The 18,765-nt window shown below is 43.7% G+C and overlaps 1 protein-coding gene across 1 annotated transcript in view; it reads left to right on the forward strand.

Moving 5' to 3' along the window:
- The window catches only part of LOC126176365 (dipeptidase 1-like), a 431,133-nt gene that overhangs the window by 32,601 nt on the left and 379,767 nt on the right, over positions 1–18,765 (forward strand). The window contains 2 exon segments of the mRNA XM_049923520.1: positions 4,531–4,718; positions 12,449–12,610. Of these exon segments, the coding sequence (XP_049779477.1) occupies positions 4,531–4,718; positions 12,449–12,610 (350 nt within the window).

The raw sequence follows: 18,765 nt of genomic DNA on the forward strand, positions 1-18,765 counted from the left end.
TCAGGCGTGCACCCCATGCTGCCCGTAATCGCAGCAGACCGTATTATTCGTTTAGGACATCTTGATAAGTATGGAGGTGTGATTACATATGTCAATCACATCGCGATTACGGGCAGCATGGGGTTCACGCCTGAGCCTCAGGACGTGCGCTAGCAGCGCATGTCGAGTGTTTCAATCGTCAACTTCGCGTCTCAATATCTCGGGATGTAATGGGAATATTGCGATGCAATCAACGCCATTGTGTATGTGCTTTGTCATGCTATGGATTGCTGAAGGAAAAATATAGGAGGTCCATTTAAAAAAAACATATGTTTGTGTTGAAAAACACATATGCTTTCGTTTTAGAATGTTTGCAAATATGTACATTCATGGGCCCCAGCCCTACATTGATACCGGTGAAAGTCGTTTTCCAATAGCTGTTATTGTTCCAGAGATATTTCGGGTGGACAAGATAGCTGGGACACCCTGTATACCTTTTTATTTGCATAAATCACAGTTAACTACAAATATTATTACTGAGACAATGAACGTACCATTTATATTGTTTCTTAGAAAAGGTGCTGAAGCTGATGGCCAAAACATGACATCGGCAAATAAGATTCTGACGCACCCTGACAAATATCCGTGTTGCGTTTCGAATCACATCACAGGCAGCTACATTTCTAGGAACTAATTCCATCTCCGTATACACTGAGCTCTCATACAAAAGGGATTTTAGATATCCTCGTAAGAAATAATCAAGGGGCTCAGGTCAGTTGACTTCGTATGCCATCGATTAGGACTTCCCCGACCAATCCAGCATTGAGATGGTTGCGGACATCCTCAATGAAGTTAGGAGGTGCACTGCCATGTTGTATCCATTTTATCTCAAGAGCAGTGAGGCGAACGTTTTCCAACAATGAAGTTTGTTTGCACGAACAACTGTTGTTGTTGTGGTCTTCAGTCCTGAGACTGGTTTGATGCAGCTCTCCATGCTACTCTATCCTGTGCAAGCTTCTTCATCTCCCAGTACCTACTGCAACCTACATCCTTCTGAATCTGCTTAGTGTATTCATCTCTTGGTCTCCCCCTACGATTTTTACCCTCCACGCTGCCCTCCAATACTAAATTGGTGATCCCTTGATGCCTCTAGAAATGGTTAATGGCGCCTTGCTATGTCGTAGCCATGGACTTAGTTGAAGGCTATTCTAACTGTCTCTCGGCAAATGAGAGAAAGGCTTCGTCAGTGTAGTCGCTAGCAAAGTCGTCGTACAACTGGGCCGAGTGCTAGTACGTCTCTCTAGACCTGCCGTTTGGTGGCGCTCGGTCTGCAATTACTGACAGTGGCGACACGCGGGTCCGACATGTACTAATGGACCGCGGCCGATTTAAAGCTACCACCTAGCAAGTGTGGTGTCTGGCGGTGACACCACATAATCTACAGGTCATAACCAATAGATTGTGGTCAGAGTCCACATCTGCCCCTGGAAATGTCTTACAATTTAAAACCAGGTTCCTAAATCTCTGTCTTACCATTATATAATCCATCTGATACCTTTTAGTATCTCCAGGGTTCTTCCATGTATACAACCTTCTATCATGATTCTTAAACCAAGTGTTAGCTATAATTAAGTTGTGCTCTGTGCAAAATTCTACCAGGCGGCTTCCTCTTTCATTTCTTAGCCCCAATCCATATTCACCTACTACGTTCCCTTCTCTCCCTTTGCCTACACTCGAATTCCAGTCACCCATGACTATTAAATTTTCGTCTCCCTTCACTATCTGAATAATTTCTTTGATTTTATCATACATTTCTTCAATTTCTTCGTCATCTGCAGAGCTAGTTGGCATATAAACTTGTACAACTGAAGTAGGCGTGGGCTTCGTGTCTATCTTGGCTACAATAATGCGTTCACTATGCTGTTTGTAGTAGCTTACCCGCATTCCTATTTTCCTATTCATTATTAAACCTACTCCTGCATTACCCCTATTTGACTTTGTGTTTGTAACCCTGTAGTCACCTGACCAGAAGTCTTGTTCCGCCTGCCACCGAACTTCACTAATTCCCACTATATCTAACTTTAACCTATCCATTTCCCTTTTTAAATTTCTACCTGCCCGATTAAGGGATCTGACATTCCACGCTCCGATCCGTAGGACGCCAGTTTTCTTTCTCCTGATAACGACATCCTCTTGAGTAGTCCCCGCCCGGAGATCCGAAGGGGGGACTATTTTACCTCCGGAATATTTTACCGAAGAGGACGCCATCATCATTTAATCATACAGTAAAGCTGCATGCCCTCGGGAAAAATTACGGCCGTAGTTTCCCCTTGCTTTCAGCCGTTCGCAGTACCAGCACAGCAATGCCGTTTTGGTTATTGTTTCAAGGCCAGATCAGTCAATCGTCCAGACTGTTGCCCTTGCAACTACTGAAAAGGCTGCTGCCCCTCTTCAGGAACCACACGTTTGTCCGGCCTCTCAACAGATACCCGTCCGTTGTGGTTGTACTTACGGTACGGCCATCTGTATCGCTGAGGCACGCAAGCCTCCCCACCAACGGCAAGGTCCATGGTTCATGGGGGGGGGGGGGGGTAACTAAGGTAAACAAATCGTGCATCATGACTTCCTAGTAATCAGCCTACTCCTCCATGTTCCCTTTCAGGAAATAAAGAATGCACATATAAATAAACAGCACAGTACGTGGGAACTTGTACGCATGCTAGCTGTAAATAAGCTGGAAAACAGTAACATTAGACAAAGCAATAGGCCAATTTACTTCCACATCTCCGTAAGATGGCTTCTTCGACCCCAGGTTCACTACCTCAAATTGTTCAGTGGCGCATCCTCTATGCCCTGTTACACTTTCGCATTCGCGTGGCTCCCTCCGTCGGAGATTCGAGTCCTCCCTCGGGCATGGGTGTGTGTTTTGTCCTTAGGGTTAGTTAGTTTAAGTTAGATTAAGTAGTGTGTAAGCCTAGTGACCGACGACCTCAGCAGTTTAGTCCCATAGTACCACACCACCTTTTCACGCTCCTATGGAAACAACCCATATACAGATGACGGTATTATCACTTGGATCTGAAAATCCACTTCATTGGCGGAGCTGTCATTTGTACTCAGGTGAGTCTTGTGAAAAAGTTTCCGACGTAATTATGGCCGAATGAAAAGAATTAACAGACATTGAACGCAGAATGGTAGTTGGCTCTACAAGCATGGGAGATTCCATTTTCGGAAATCGTTAATGAATTCATTGTCTAAGGTCGACAGCGTCAAGATTGTACCAAGGAAACAAAACATCAGGCATTACCTCTCACCATGGACAATTCAGCTGACGATGGCCTTCACTTAACCACCGAGAACAGCAGTGGTTTTGAGTTGCCAACAGACAAGTAAAGCTGCTTGAAATAATAATATAAATCAACGTGCGATCTACGACAATCGTAGCCATTAGCGCAGTGCTGCGAAATTTGGCGTTAATGGGCTATAGCAGCAGATGCCCTTCGTGAGTGCCTATGCTAAAACCAAAACTCTGCTTGCAGTACCTCTCCTGGGATCGTGACCATATCCGTTGGACGCTAGACGACTGGAAAACAGTGGCCTGGTCAGATGAGTTCAGATTTCAGAATGTAAGAGCCGATATTAGGTTTCGAGTGTGTCCCAGACCCCACGAAGCTATGGACCCAAGTTGTCAACAAAGCACTGTGTAAGCTGTTTCTGGCTCCATAATGATGTGTTTACATTATATGGACTTGGTCCTTTGGTCCGACTGAACTGATCATTGATTGGAAATGATTTGCAACCATTCATAGATTTTTATGTTCCCAAACAACGATGGAACTTATATGGATGACACTGCACCGAGTCAGAATATTCTGGCTAACTCGAGGGAATGCTGGCCACCCAGTTCACCCTACATGAATCCCATCAAATATTAATGAGACGTAATCGTGAGATTAGTTCACCACAAAATCCTGCACCGGCAACGTTTCCGCAGTTAAGGACGGCTATGGAGACAGCATGGCTCAGTATGGCTTCGGAGCCGGCCGTGGTGGCCGTGCGGTTCTAGGCGCTTCAGTCTGGAACCGCGTGACCGCTACGGTCGCAGATTAGAAACCTGCCTCGGGCATGGATGTGTGTATTGTCCTTAGGTTAGTTACGTTTAAGTAGTTCTATGTTCTAGTGGACTGATGACCTCAGCAGTTGAGTCCCATAGTGCTCAGAGCCATTTGAACCAATTACTCAGCCATACTACTGGAGCGTTCATATTGCAGTCCGGCTAGGGCTACATTCCTGTCCGGGCAAACGGAGAGTGAGCGAATGGTGCGTGATGTCGCTCAATTCCCACAGAGTTCTTTCCACAGCAAACAAAGCCCCTTTCGATAATTGCACGCACACACATTACCGCGAGCCGAGCCGGTGCAGCATTTCGTCCAATTTGTGTTGATTTGTTGATCGTAATCTGCTGGAATTAGCGGGCCGTTCTTTCCATTCACAAAAGGCACCGCGTCAGCCGGGTGCATAACGCAGCAGTATTATCCGCGCGGCCGGCAGCGGCGGCGTGGCGGCAAACGCGGTCTGCCACCGCCCGCCGCGCACGGTGTGGCCGCAGGCGCTGCGCCGCGGTGCCCTGCGAGTGGGGCTGGCCGGGCCGGGCCACGCCGAACCGCGCGCTGCCGACCGCTTTAATTGGCGCGCTGTAATTATTAAATGCGCCGCCTGCCAGCCTACGTCACCCACGAGTACGTTCGATTGCTCGCTCCGCCGTGCGTGCCCACAACCGACCCGCTTGTATGCAGCGAACGGGCGCAGCGTGATACAATCATGCTGCCTCTGCATCTACGAGGCAGGGATGGCGGTTACCTCAGCAACAACCGGTTTTCGGTTACATCGTTTTGTTTTTCCAATGCCAGTTTAACTGGACAATTAAAACGGCACAATATAACCGTTTCCTGATATAACCAATTTTCTGTTTTTTTATTCTTATTGCCTCCAGTTCCAAATCGAACAAAGATTGAAAATAATGACTCCCTCAGTTTTAACGTACTTAGAACTAATACATTAAATTAAATAGGCAAATGAAAGAAAACTTAATCTGTCCACCGTTTCCTGCTTATGCCGAAAAGTGGTAAGTGGTTGACTACTACAAAAAAACTCACCACTATTCTCCTACTGATTCTAACTTTTTGAATCTCTGTAGAAAAATCATGTTGCAATCGGTGATCATGTCAGTGAAAAGAGTGAAAACTGAGATGGAAAAACTCTATTTTTCGTGTTGATTTGTCCGTTCTCAAGGGATATAAGCAAATAAAGGCATGTTATGAGGACACAGAGGGCTGATCAGCTGCTTTCTCTTTTTGTTCAGTGAATAAAATGTCAAATATTAATATTTCTGTCTATAATATTTTACAAACTGTTGTGGCCCCTTTCGCTTCTAATATTGTAAAAAAAATTGGAGCATTTTACTTCCCTGATACTGCATTTCGTAAAAATTTCCAGACCAGAGATGGTGCCATTACGTAATGTCCGAAGACAACAGTGCGAAACTACCATATGGACAAGATGGGGAAAGTCTTGCACACTACATCCACACACGTACCATCGAATAAGCCACATTACATGGTTGTGATGTTGTTGTGGTCTTCAGTTCTGAGACTGGTTTGATGCAGCTCTCCATGTTACTCTATCTTGTGCAAGCTTCTTCATCCCCAGTACCTACTGTAACCTACATTCTTCTGAATCCGCTTAGTGTATTCATCTCTTGTTCTCCCTCTACTATTTTTACCCTCCAAGCTGTGCTCCAATGCTAAATTTTTGATCCCTTTTGCCTCAGAACATGTCCTACCAACCGATCCCTTCTTCTTGTCAAGTTGTGCCACAAACTCCTCTTCTCCCAAATTCTATTCAAAACCTTCTCATTAGTTATGTGTTCTACCCATCTAATCTTCAGCATTCTTCTGTAGCACCACATTTCGAAAGCTTCTATTCTCTTCTTGTCCAAACTATTGATCGTCCGTGTTTCACTTCCATACATGGCTACACTCCGTACAAATACTTTCAGAATCGACTTCCTGACACTTAAATCTACACTCAATGTTAACAAGTTTTTCTTCTTCAGAAACGCTTTCCTTTCCATTGCCAGTCTACATTTTATATCCTCTCTACTTCGACCATCATCAGTTACTTTGCTCCCCAAATAGCAGAACTCCTTTACTGCTTTAAGTGTCTCATTTCCTAATCTAATTCCCTCAGCATCACCCGACTTAATTCGACTACATTCCATTATCCTCGTTTAGCTTTTGTTGATGTTCATCTTATATCTTCCTTTCAAGACCCCGTCCATTCCATTCAACTGCTCTTCCAGGTCCTTTGCTGTCTCTGACAGAATTACAATGTCATCAGCAAACCTCAAAGTTTTTATTTCCTCTTCATGAATTTTAATACCTACTCCGAAGTTTTCTTTTGTTTCCTTTACTGCTTGCTCAATATACAGATTGAATGACATCGGGGAGAGGTTACAATCCTGTCTCAGTTCCTTCCCAACGACTGTTTCCCTTTCATACCCCTCGATCCTTATAACTGCCATCTGCTTTCTCCAAAAATTGTAAATGCCTTTCGCTCCCTGTATTTGACCCCTGACACCCTTAGAATTTGAAAGAGAGTATTATAGTCACCATTGTCAAAAGCTTTCTCTAAGTCTGCAAATACTAGAAACGTAGGTTTGCCTTTCCTTAATCTTTCTTCTAAGGTAAGTAGTAAGGTCAGTATTGCCTCACGTGTTCCAATATTTCTGCGGAATCCAAACGGATCTCCCCCGAGATCGGCTTCTATCAGTTTTTCCATTCGTCTGTAAAGAATTCGTGTTGGTATTTTGCAGCTGTGACTTATTAAACTGATAGTTCGGTAATTTTCAAATTTGTCAATACCTGCTTTCTTTAGGATTGGTATTAGTATATTCTTCTTGAAGTCAGATGGAATTTCGCCTGTCTCATACATCTTGCTCACCAGATGGCAGAGTTTTGTGAGGACTGGCTCTCCCAAGGCCGTCAGTAGTTCCAATGGAATGTTGTCTACTCTGGGGGCCTTGTTTCGACTCAGGTCTTTCAGTGCCCTGTCAAACTCTTCACGCAGTATCGTATCTCCCATTTCATCTTCATCTACATCCTCTTCCATTTCCATAATATTGTCCTCAAGTACATCGCCCTTGTATAAACCCTCTATATACTCCTTCCACCTTTCTGCTTTCCCATCTTTGCTTAGAACTGGGTTTCCATCTGAGCTCTTGATGTTCATACAAGTGGTTCTCTTATCTCCAAAGGTCTCTTTAATTTTCCTGTAGGCAGTATCTATCTTACCCCTAGTGAGATAAGCCTCTACATCCTTACATTTGTCCTCTAGCCATCCCTGCTTAGCCATTTTTCACTTCCTGTCGATCTCATTTTTGAGACGTTTGTATTCCTTTTTGCCTGCTTCATTAACTGCATTTTTATATTTCCTCTTTTCATCAATTAAATTCAATATTTCTTCTGTTACCCAAGGATTTCTAAGAGCCCTGGTCTTTTTACCTACTTGATCCTCTGCTGCCTTCACTACTTCACCCCTGAGAGCTACCCATTCTCCTTCTACTGTATTTCTTTCCCCCATTCCTGTCGATGTTTCCCTTGTGCTCTCCCTGATACTCTGTACAAACTCTGGTTTAGTCAGTTTACCCAGGTGTCATCTCCTTAAATTCCCAAATTTTTGCATATTCTTCAGTTTTATTTTATAGTTCATAACCAATAGATTGTGCTCAGAGTACACAATGTACTACAGTTTAAAACCTGGTTTCTAAATCTCAGTCTTACCATTATATAATGTGTCTGATAAATTCTGATATCTCTAGGATTCTTCCTTGTATACAGCCTTCTTTTATGATTCATGACCCAAGTGTTAGCTATGATTGAGTTATGCTCTGTGCAAAATTCTACAAGACGGCTTCCTCTTTCATTTCTTCCCGCCAATCCGTATTCCCCTACTACATGTCCGTCTCTCCCTTTTCCTAACCCCGAATTCCAGTCACCCTTGACTATTAAATTTTCGTCTCCCTGCACTACCTGAATAATGTCTGTTATCTTATGATACATTTCATCAATTTCATCATCTGCAGAGCTAGTTTTCGTATAAACTTGTACTACTGTAGTAGGCGTGGGCTTCGTGTCTATCTTGGCCACAATAATACGTTCACTATGCTGATCGTAGTAGCTTACCTGCGCTCCTATTTTTTTATTCATTATTAAACCTACTCCTGCATTATCCCTATTTGATTTTGTATTTATAACCCCGTATTCACTTGACCAAAAGTCTTGTTCCTCCTGCCACCGAACTTCACTAATTCCCACTACATCTAACTGCAACCTATCAATTTCCCTTTTTAAATTTTCTAACCTACCTGCCCGATTAAGGAATCTGACATTCCACGCTCCGATCAGTTGAACGTCAGTTTTCTTTCCCCTGATAACGACGTCCTCTTTAGTAGTCCCCGCCCGGAGATCCGAATGGGGGACTATTTTATCTCCGTAATATTTTACCCAAGAGGACGCCATCATCATTTAACCATACAGTAAAGCTGCATGCCCTCGGGAAAAATTACGCCAGTAGTTTCCTCCTGCTTTCAGTCGTTCGCAGTACCAGCACAGCAAGGCTGTTTTGGTTAGTGTACAAGGCCAGATCAGTCAATCATCCAGACTGTTGCCCCTGCAACTACTGAAAAGGCTGCTGCCCCTCTTCAGGAACCACACGTTTGTCTGGCGTCTCAACACATACCCCTCCGTTGTGGTTGCACCTACGGTACCGCCATATGTATCACTGAGGCACGCAAGCATCCCCACCAACGGTAGGATCCATGGTTAATGGGTAACAGGTACAGTATTGTCTCAGCAATGCTATCCCAATTCTTATGACATGTGTTTGTTGCTCGTTTCTGTCAGCATTGTTATTAAAGTATCATTGATCGCTTTTCCGATTATCAATAATGACGCAATATTTCAAAACAAAGTCAGTTTTACGTAAATAATTACTCGTTCTTTAAAAAAGTTGTATTTGAACATTAAAAATTTTAGCGCTGATGCAATGACTAATTGTTATTTCGTTTTATTTTACCCGGTTATTAGTTGAAAAGGAAAAGACCTGTTACACCTAGGAGCAAACATAACTTGATAAATACCGATTATTCCAAACTAAAATATCAGTATACGTTTTAACTCTTCTCATTTTTCCATCCCTATTACAAGGGCTGTCCAGAAAGTAATAGACGTTAAGAAAGATAAATCAACATTATGAAGAAACGAAGTTTTATTGTATACGTTTTAAAGGTACAATCTTAAGTTATTTTTCTGCGTAATCACAGTAATGCACTTATCATGCCGGAACATAAGTTTTTGAATTCCATCTGTTTATAAATCTCCCGCCTGCTATTGCATCCATTACTTTATACCGCCATGCAATTCACATCAAAATTTGCTGTGTCCTTATTACCGGAAAAAAGTCGTAGTAGTTCGGCGCCAAATCTGGACTGTATGGTGGGCGATGAAGCACATCCCATCCAAAATCCCGTGTTAGCTCTCGAGTACGATTGGCCGTGTGTGGACGTACGTTGCCGTCAAAAAGAAAAAAAAATGCGCTTAGTTTTTCCCGAAGCTTCTTTGTATCGCCCTCCGCAATTTTGCAGTGTTTGGTAACACCTATGTGAGTAGATTGTTCCGCCACGCACAAAGAAATCAGAGAGAATCACTCCCTTAGAGTCCAAAAACACAGAAGCCATGATTTTATCAATTCCGAATTTTTTCAACCGAAATTTTCCGACAAAAAATGTGTTGCATTACTAATCGAACGCCCGTCGTATTTACAATCTCCCTGCTCGGGTATGGTGGCAGCATCCAGTTACGTCTCAGAGCCCAATGAGTTACAGAAAATTTCAAATTCATCGTTAATTAAGAAGTGGAAAATAATCCGTGTTTATGACAGGATAATGCTGATGCGATTAAACTTTCTGATGTGAAGTATGTGCGCATCCCCTTGTAACGCGGAAGTGACCAACAAAGGCCACTAGGGACATAATCGTCGATATAAGAGAAGGCGGAGAATATTGTTTTATCAGTAGAAAAACAGTCACAGAGAATGGATCTGTCAGGAGTGCTCAGAAACTTCAGATATGGTTTCTCTGGATGTCAAGTATAGTAATCCGTCCGAACTGGCCTTGGAAAGCCCAACAGTACCAACCAGTCGACGTGTCATCCTCTCAGCCTAGGAGCGTCACCGCATGCGGATACGGAGGGGCATGTGGACAGCACACCGCTCTCCCGGCCGTACCTTAGTTTACGAGACCGGAGAAGGTATTTCTCAATCAAGTAGCTCCTCAGATTGCCTCACAAGGGCTCTTTGGACCCCGCTTGACAACACCGCTCGGCATCCAAATAAATACTGGCCCACACGGACAGGGCTTAACTTTGGTGATCTGATGGGAACCGGTGTTACCACTGCAGCAAGGCCGTTGGCACTGGTCCGCATATACCAGTCAGGAAAAAGTTAAATGTGGATATGAGCACATTTTTACAGCATTGTGTACTGTGTATAGTTGAAAAACGATACGCAGATGGTGATAATCCTGCATTTGTGGTGCAATGGTTCGTAGTCAACAGCGTTCCTTAAATCGACTGGCTTCCTCAGTCAAGAAGTGAACACATTGAGGATGAGTTATAGCGTCGACTTCGGTCCATACCACAGCGCCCCACATCACTATGTTCTCGGGTCTCGGCTCTTGAGGAAGCATGGCTGCTGTTCTTCCACACACATCCACAAAGCCGTGGAAAGTGTCCACAGCATATTTCAGTCTGTCATAAAGGCGAATGTTGGACTCACCTAACACTATTGTTCTTTAGTAGCTGTCCGGATGCTTTTGACCAGATAGTGTACATTTCCTTTGTTATGATGAAGTGGTCTAACTAATTGTAGAAAATACTAGAGAGCACGTTAAATGTAAAAGAATGTAGGAGTTCATGTACGAGGTAAGAAATGAGAAATGCGATATAGGTGTTAGGAGAGTTCGCAAAGAACGTATGGGTCAGAATCTACAATTGGTATAAGACAGGTAGGGTGTTTTAAGACTGGAAGCATGGCAGATTTCAGGGATGGGATAATGGCGGAGAAAGGCAATTGAAATTACGCTTGCGAAAGGCCAATCAATGCTATCGGTGGGGGGGAGTGGGGGTGGGGGAGGGAGGCTGTTAAGTATTGATAGAGTTATAGCCTTAGTCCATATGGAGTTAGCGCAGTTGGATAGCGAAAGGGGTTTCAAAATTAGGTCTGACGGACATAGCAAGACGAAATGGTGTCAACTGTGGGTACAGGCGGCGCTAAATTGACAAGGGATACAGCCTGTACAGCAAGGGGGATTTACTCGTATTTTGTTGTGTACGGAGGTTCGAATGTTTGGGTGGGTTATCAAGGTAACACATCTGATTATAACTACAGGAAAATGGTGGTGGGATTGGATGGGTCGAATGATGTATCAACAAGGCATGTGGAAATAGGCAATGCTGGATCCTTAGAAGGAAGTTTGGCGTTACATTTATTGGGAGTTTGAGAGGCGGGGATAATTGCAAGTGTTACAGAATGAAAGATTTTTCAAGGTGAATTGCATAGGGAAGAAATGTGTTTTTGTGTGGTGATCTTTGTTCTGGAGATAATGGCTGCAACATATTACTTTCAGTGTTTCGATTTCTGGACACTGGAAGTAAATGATGGTATCAGGGAATTATGAGAACATTAGGTTGGTTGGTTGAGTTTAGGAGAGGGGACCAAAATGCGAGGTTATCAGTCCCATCGGATTAGATAAGGGTGCAGAAGGATGTCGGCTATGCCACTTCTACGGAACTATTCCGGCATTTGTCTGGAGCGGTTTAGGGAAATCACGGAAAAAGTAAATCAGGATGGCCGGACGTGGGTTTGAACCTTCGTCCTCCCTAATGGAGTCCAGGGTGCTACTACTGGGATAAGGACACTACAGAAACGGACAAACGAAACTTCCAGGCAGATTAAAACTGTGTGCCGGACCGAGATTCGAACTCAGGACCTTTGCCTTTCGCGGGCAAGTACTCTACCAACTGAGCAACCCAAGTACGACTCACGCCCCGTCCTCACAGCTTTACTTCTGCCCGTACCTCGTCTCCTACCTTCCAGACTTTACAGAAGCTCTGCTGCGAACCTGGAAGAACTAGCACTCAGTGAAAATAGTCTTTTATAGCTTCTTCGAAATATAGGGAGGGGCTTCTGTACTGATTCATTTGTCTTTTTAGTCCATGTAATGGGGTCTGTGAGACAGCAAGTTGGTATTGATTGGAACTTGCCATGATGACGTATTGCAGAGGGTTTCGCTAGCATAGTGTACACGTACAGAGTATCACTGAGGTGGACTTGAGGTGTAACTTTCACACAGTGTTTGAGGCGGCGCTGTCCTGTTGGCAGGCGACGGAGCTGCCCGACGTGGCGCCGCCGCTGGTGCTGCCCGGGGCGCCAGCGGCCGTGCGCTGCAATGGCGGCGTCCTGACGCCCGTGGCCGCGGGACCTCCGCCCGCCAAGGAGCTGCACCGCGACAAGGGTCAGTCACTCGCCGCGGCGAGCTCTCCACTTCCATTTCTATTTTTTGCGAAAGTAGTCACCATGTTTAATACTACTTATTACACATGTTCTGTGTCCAAGCAGTTTTGTTCTCAGCTTTGTCTACACATTGCTTGTTTCTTTCTCAGGGCGTTTCTTCACGAATCTCTTTCCGGCCAGAATACAGCACTTGTTACAAGTAGAGATCAGATGCTTCAGCTGAGCTTCCTCAAATAAAACCTGGAAACTCCAGCAACAGCAACACACCAGTACGCCCAAAGAATGTCTTGTGCTTCGTAGTCATCGCAAAATATGTACAGGTTCCGGTCACATTAGTGAGACCATTTTATATTCGACATCAGACTGCAGGTGGCAGCGCTAGGTACATAAACTGTGTCCAGCGGAAGGTGGCAACAGTGCACCTATCATCGCAATGTGGAACGGGTGTTTTATCTAACGTCCAAAGTGGCATGATAATTGGCTTCTGGGACAAATGTGGAAGCATTTCCAAAACAGCTAGGTTTGTAAACTGCTCATGTGTCACCGTCGTTGAAGTAAACTGACGGAAAGAAATCGCAGCACCTAAAAAGCTAATGTACAGTAGTGAAATCTCTGGAATACGTTTGCTAGGTAACATATTTAAGTGATTAACGTTACCATATCAGAGGTTGATGTCATCGTGAGATAAGCCATTGAAAATGTGAAGGGCTGGTACATTAATAACAAGTGTGACTGCCAGAATGTTGAATGTAAGCATGATAACTTGCATGCATTGTGTGGCAGAGTTGCAGGATATCAGTATGTAGGATAGAGTTCCATTAGTGTTGCACTTGATCGGCCAATACAGGGACGGTAATGTTCCATATGTGAGTGACTAGAGACAGGTTTGGTTATCTAGCAGGCCAAGGTAACATTTCCGCCATCTGTAGCGCACGCTGGATTACAACAGCGGCATATGGGCGACTGTTACCCTGTTGGGAAATACACCCTGGAATGTTATTCATAAATGGCAGCAGAACAGGTCGAATCACAAGATTGACGTACAAATTTGCAGTCAGGCAGCATGGGATAACTACGAGAGTCATACGAAATCGCACCGCAGACCATAATTCCAGGTGTAGGTGGAGTGTGTCTACCACACGGACAGATTTGTGGCAGGCCCTCAACTGTCCTGTTTCTAACCAACACACTGTCATCACTGGTACCGAGGCAGAACCACCTTTCACCATAAAACACGACAGAAATTTAAGCTGCCCTCCAATGAGCTTTTGCTTGACACCACTGATCCGGCAGATGGCTGTGGTTTGGGGTCTGTAGGAATGCGTGCTACACGACATCTGTCTCGGAGCTGTCCTTGAAATAGCCGATTCGTAACTATTGAGTTGTCTGTGTGCCAACTGCTGCTAAAATGCTGCTGCAGCTGCAGCACAATGCTCCAGAGACGTACAGTGGTCCTTCCACTCTGTAGTGTCAAATGTCTGTCAGGAGCCCGGTATGTTTGTGGCTGCAGATTTTCGTGACCACTGCTGCCAATAGCTACATTCCTACCATTTCTCTTATTCTGCAATATTACAGAAGGAACATCCGATTTCTCGTAGTTTTATTGCAAGACCTAATTTAAACCCAGTGAGGTGCTGACAATGCCGTCTTCGATGGCTTAAAGACATTCTTGACTGACATCCACCCACCACGTCTCAAAGTTAACTAACGCTCATGATGGTTACTGAATGTGTTTAACACAATCCTCATGTGCTTCGTCATAGTGGCGCTATTAGTGACGTAAGATTTTAATAGACATCATCTTTCATATACATGGTGTTACAAAAAGGTACGGCCAAACTTTCAGGAAACATTCCTTACACACAAATAAAGAAAAGATGTTATGTGGACATGTGTCCGGAAACGCTTAATTTCCATGTTACAGCTCATTTTAGTTTCATCAGTATGTCCTTCCACCTACGCTCAATGGAGCACGTTATCATGATTTCATACGGGATACACTACCTATGCTGCTAGAACACGTGCCTTTACAAGTACGACACAACATGTGGTTCATGCACGATGGAGCTCCTGCACATTTCAGTCGAAGTGTTCGTACGCTTCTCAACAACAGATTCGGTGACCGATGGATTGGTAGAGGCAGACCAATTCCATGGCCTTCACGCTCTCCTGACCTCAACCCTCTTGACTTTCATTTATGGGGGCATTTGAAAGCTCTTGTCTACGCAACCCCGGTACCAAATGTAGAGACTCTTCGTGCTCGTACTGTGGACGGCTGTGATACAATACACCATTCTCCAGGGCTGCATCAGCGCATCAGGGATTCCATGCGACGGAGGGTGGATGCATGTATCCTCGCTAACGGAGGATATTTTGAACATTTCCTGTAACAAAGTGTTTGAAGTCACGCTGGTACGTTCTGTTGCTGTGTGTTTCCATTCCGTGATTAATGTGATTTGAAGAGAAGTAATAAAATGAGCTCTAACATGGAAAGTAAGCGGTTCCGGACACATGTCCATATAACATATTTTCTTTCTTTGTGTATAAGGAATGTTTCCTGAAAGTTTGGCCGTACCTTTTTGTAACGCCCTGTATAGAAACACACTTGCAAACTTTCGTTTACATCGCACAACTACTTCTTGGTGTTGGGACTTTTCTTTCCGACATGTGCATGCTAACTGGCGCTACTCAAAACGATAGCCATAGATGACAGGGATGATTACCTTCCTGTACGTTTCCCAGCGGTCCCCGCTGCAAAGGACGATTATTGAGGCTTTTGACAGCTGGTCACATTAAGAGGCAGATCAGTTACATTAATGTAGTAGCCACAGTTCTCGAAAAATCCATCAGTTCGACCGACCACATGTCTATCATTCTGTCCGTTATGTATTTCACCCCGATGTCTGAGCCACGTGCTTTCAGAGCCACTACTGTCTCAGTTTCTTCCCTCTAGATAACCCTGTCTATTACAAGTCCCATATTACTGTGCGCAGACCCCTGTCTTCCTGCAGTTTCCCTCGTAAGTACAGCGACATCCTACTCCATTACCCAAACACTAGCAATATTGATTTGAAAAGTTCGTTTCTCCAAGCATTTTACTCCATCTCCCCACCAAATCCAATCTCGTTCCCACAATTTCATTTTATCCGAATTTTTTGCATGAAAGAACTCCAGCAACAGGCCCTGGGTGACCCATCTGTAAGGACCGACCATCGTGCCTCAGTATACGAATTACGTCATTGGATACGGTGTGGAGGAGTGTGTACTTTGCACACTGCTCTCCCGGCAGTTTTCGTGACTTCGAGCCGCTAGTACTCTGTCAAGTAGCTTCTCTTTTGGCATCACGAGGCTGAGTTCGAGTTCTGCCCCCAAGAATCATCGCTGGCATACCGGTAATCAAACCTTTGTTCTCCACATGACTGACCTCTCAGATACGGAGGTGGACGGTCCATTGAAGACGACCTTCATTCGAACTATAACAGCTCCATCTTCAACACCTTCGACACCGTTACTCTGACTATTCCATCACCAATGCAGATATTAATCACGGAATCAAGACCATTCCATTGAACTAATAATATTCGTAGTTTTCTACCATCATTTTGAGTTAGTGTTGACGTTGAAGTTCAGTACCTGAACGATTGGGGGACAGGCACTTAGCTGCTGTCAGACCGACTCCCGAATAAAGTTAGTTGGTGACCCATCAATTTCGACGAGTTTTGGCATACGAGTCGAGAGGCATCCGAACGTGACTCCAATGAAAAGCGTTCTGATCAGTCACTAAGGAATCTCCCAGCGGTTGAAAGGCATATCCTGTGAAAAGATTTGTGTACAACCACTAAATATTGCTGAAATAGGGAAGCTTTGTTTGTCCCGATCAGCCACACAACGTAATAGTTTCTGAGTAACCAATGAATTCGTGCTTTCGATCCGTTGCACGCGTAGTTCACGGTAATAATTGGTCATCTCGAATGGTGATCTAGAGGTATAATATCTCCCTTTAGTTCGTAATCAAGTTACTTGCCAGTGTCTTCTAATAGATATTCTTGCATTATTTTTTTATGTTTGGAAGAAAAAGTAAGCTTTCAAGTAAGTTATACTGGCTAAAACATAATTTTACCAATATTATTTCGCAGTTTGTTTTGGAATATCTTATGAATATTTTGCTTTAAGGGGTTCTTAGTTTTCAGTTTTCCTCCAGTGATAATGGAATTATGACTCACTGCGTTTATTGCGTAAGTTAGCTTTGTTTCTGTGAAAATGTCTCCATAATAGTTCCAATGCCTGCAGTAAGCAGTCGTCAAAATAAACATCAAAAGACATATAGTAATGCAAAAAATTTCTAAGCACAAGTTTTATGGTTGCCTTCGCTGTGGGTAACTGCCACTGCCCCGCTACCCCTTCGCATACGAATTTCGTATTGACCAATTCTTTATCGGAAATTCCATACATACTTCTGTATATCACTGTTAACGAACAGCAGAAGCTGCTGGAAAAACGAACCCGAGGCAGATTCGAGCAGTAATGAATGAGAGCGAAGAGTGGAGTCGGCATTACTGTTAACAATCAGAACCGTGACTGAATTGATGTTGTTTCCGAACACATAGCGCATGCCATTGACATTTGCCTTGCTTCAACACTTTTAAGTGCAATTCGTGCACGAAAACAAATTCGATTGAGATTTCAAACGAAATGCAGTTACTCTGCAACATGCCATTGGAAACCACTGATCCCTAATAAGAAAATAAACTGAAAATTCACTTGAAAAATTTCCGATACATTTTCCTTGCGGGGGAGAGACAACTTTCGTTGAGCTCCTGATTTCTATGATTCTCACGTTGTGCTCATTTCATGTGGAAGATAATAATATGTTACATGTCTAGTTTTGGAACGTATGATTTTGGTATTTAGTTGTAAGCAATTTGAGGACGCACAAGAACCAAGATCGAAAAATAAGAAGACCGAAACAGAGGGGCTCAGATTAAAACTGCGTAAGGTAAGAACACAGTCTTCAACTCTGTTACATAATCTATACATCGAAGAAAAGGTAACTGAAATAAATTAAAATTTCCTGAGGTTCAGGAGAGGGGTTAAAATGCAGGAGGAAAAGATATCTAGGATAAAATTCACTGATGATACAGCTGTCCTGTATCTATCTCAGGAAGATTTACAGGACCTACATAATGCAAAGAGCTGTTTACTGAACATGGGATGTTGTCTAAGAGTAAGCTAAAGAGTGACGGAATTATTAGGGAGGATCAGGAGTGAGATTAATGAGTACTTAATGTTAATATCTGGCATCATTTAGTACACGTAGTGAAAGACTACTGAAATATGAGAAGTAAAAGAGCGCATGAAGGAACGAATATACAAAACTGGACTATTTCAGGCGGAAACAGCAGTCGTCGATAAATGAAGTCTACTACTCAGAAGCACAGGCCTTAGCTTCTTCAACTGCCTGAGAATGTAGGACTTCAGAAAGCATGCTTTACGTGTAATCCCATGCTAAGATCAGTGCACTGAGAGAGTAGCGCATTGTCAGAAGAGAATGTATGTTCCATGTTCTGTGTGGTATGGATAACTGGTGCATCACAGTATGGGAGTAATACGGCGTGGCAAGCGACAACGTACTCCAAAGTTTAAGTACGTGAACAGTACGAATCTTGCAGACAAAAAGCCTAAATTTCACACTGATTCACAGTGAAATGTAGTGTAGCATTCAATAAATGTTATTTGGCCTTACGTAATAATATGTAGCTTACCATAGGAATTCCCTAAGTACATCTTGAATACATCAATGCAAAAATCAGAGAATAAGAGAACCGAAGCGGGTGGACTGAAAAGGAGTAGGTCCATTCGTGAATCAGCAAGGAGAAAATTAAGAGTTTTACGGGTATGTACAGATAGTGTGATAATTGGTACCCTAGTATGTCCTCACCTCAGCGTGTTAGTCTTGGGCAAGGCTTTCTGTCGTGTCGCAAGGCTGCCAGCCTTATGAAAAATTTACAGAAAGTCTAAGTGCGATGGCTTTTGGTTGGTCGGTGTTGGCAAATGTTGGGAACGGAGGTTTGCCATTGGCCGGCGCTCGAAAAAATGGTTCAAATGGCTCTGAGCACTATGAGACTTAACATCTGAGGTCATCAGTCCACTACTGAA

The sequence above is a fragment of the Schistocerca cancellata genome, chromosome 3 (assembly GCF_023864275.1).
Source record: "Schistocerca cancellata isolate TAMUIC-IGC-003103 chromosome 3, iqSchCanc2.1, whole genome shotgun sequence".
In the NCBI taxonomy this organism is placed as follows: Eukaryota; Metazoa; Arthropoda; class Insecta; order Orthoptera; family Acrididae; genus Schistocerca; species Schistocerca cancellata.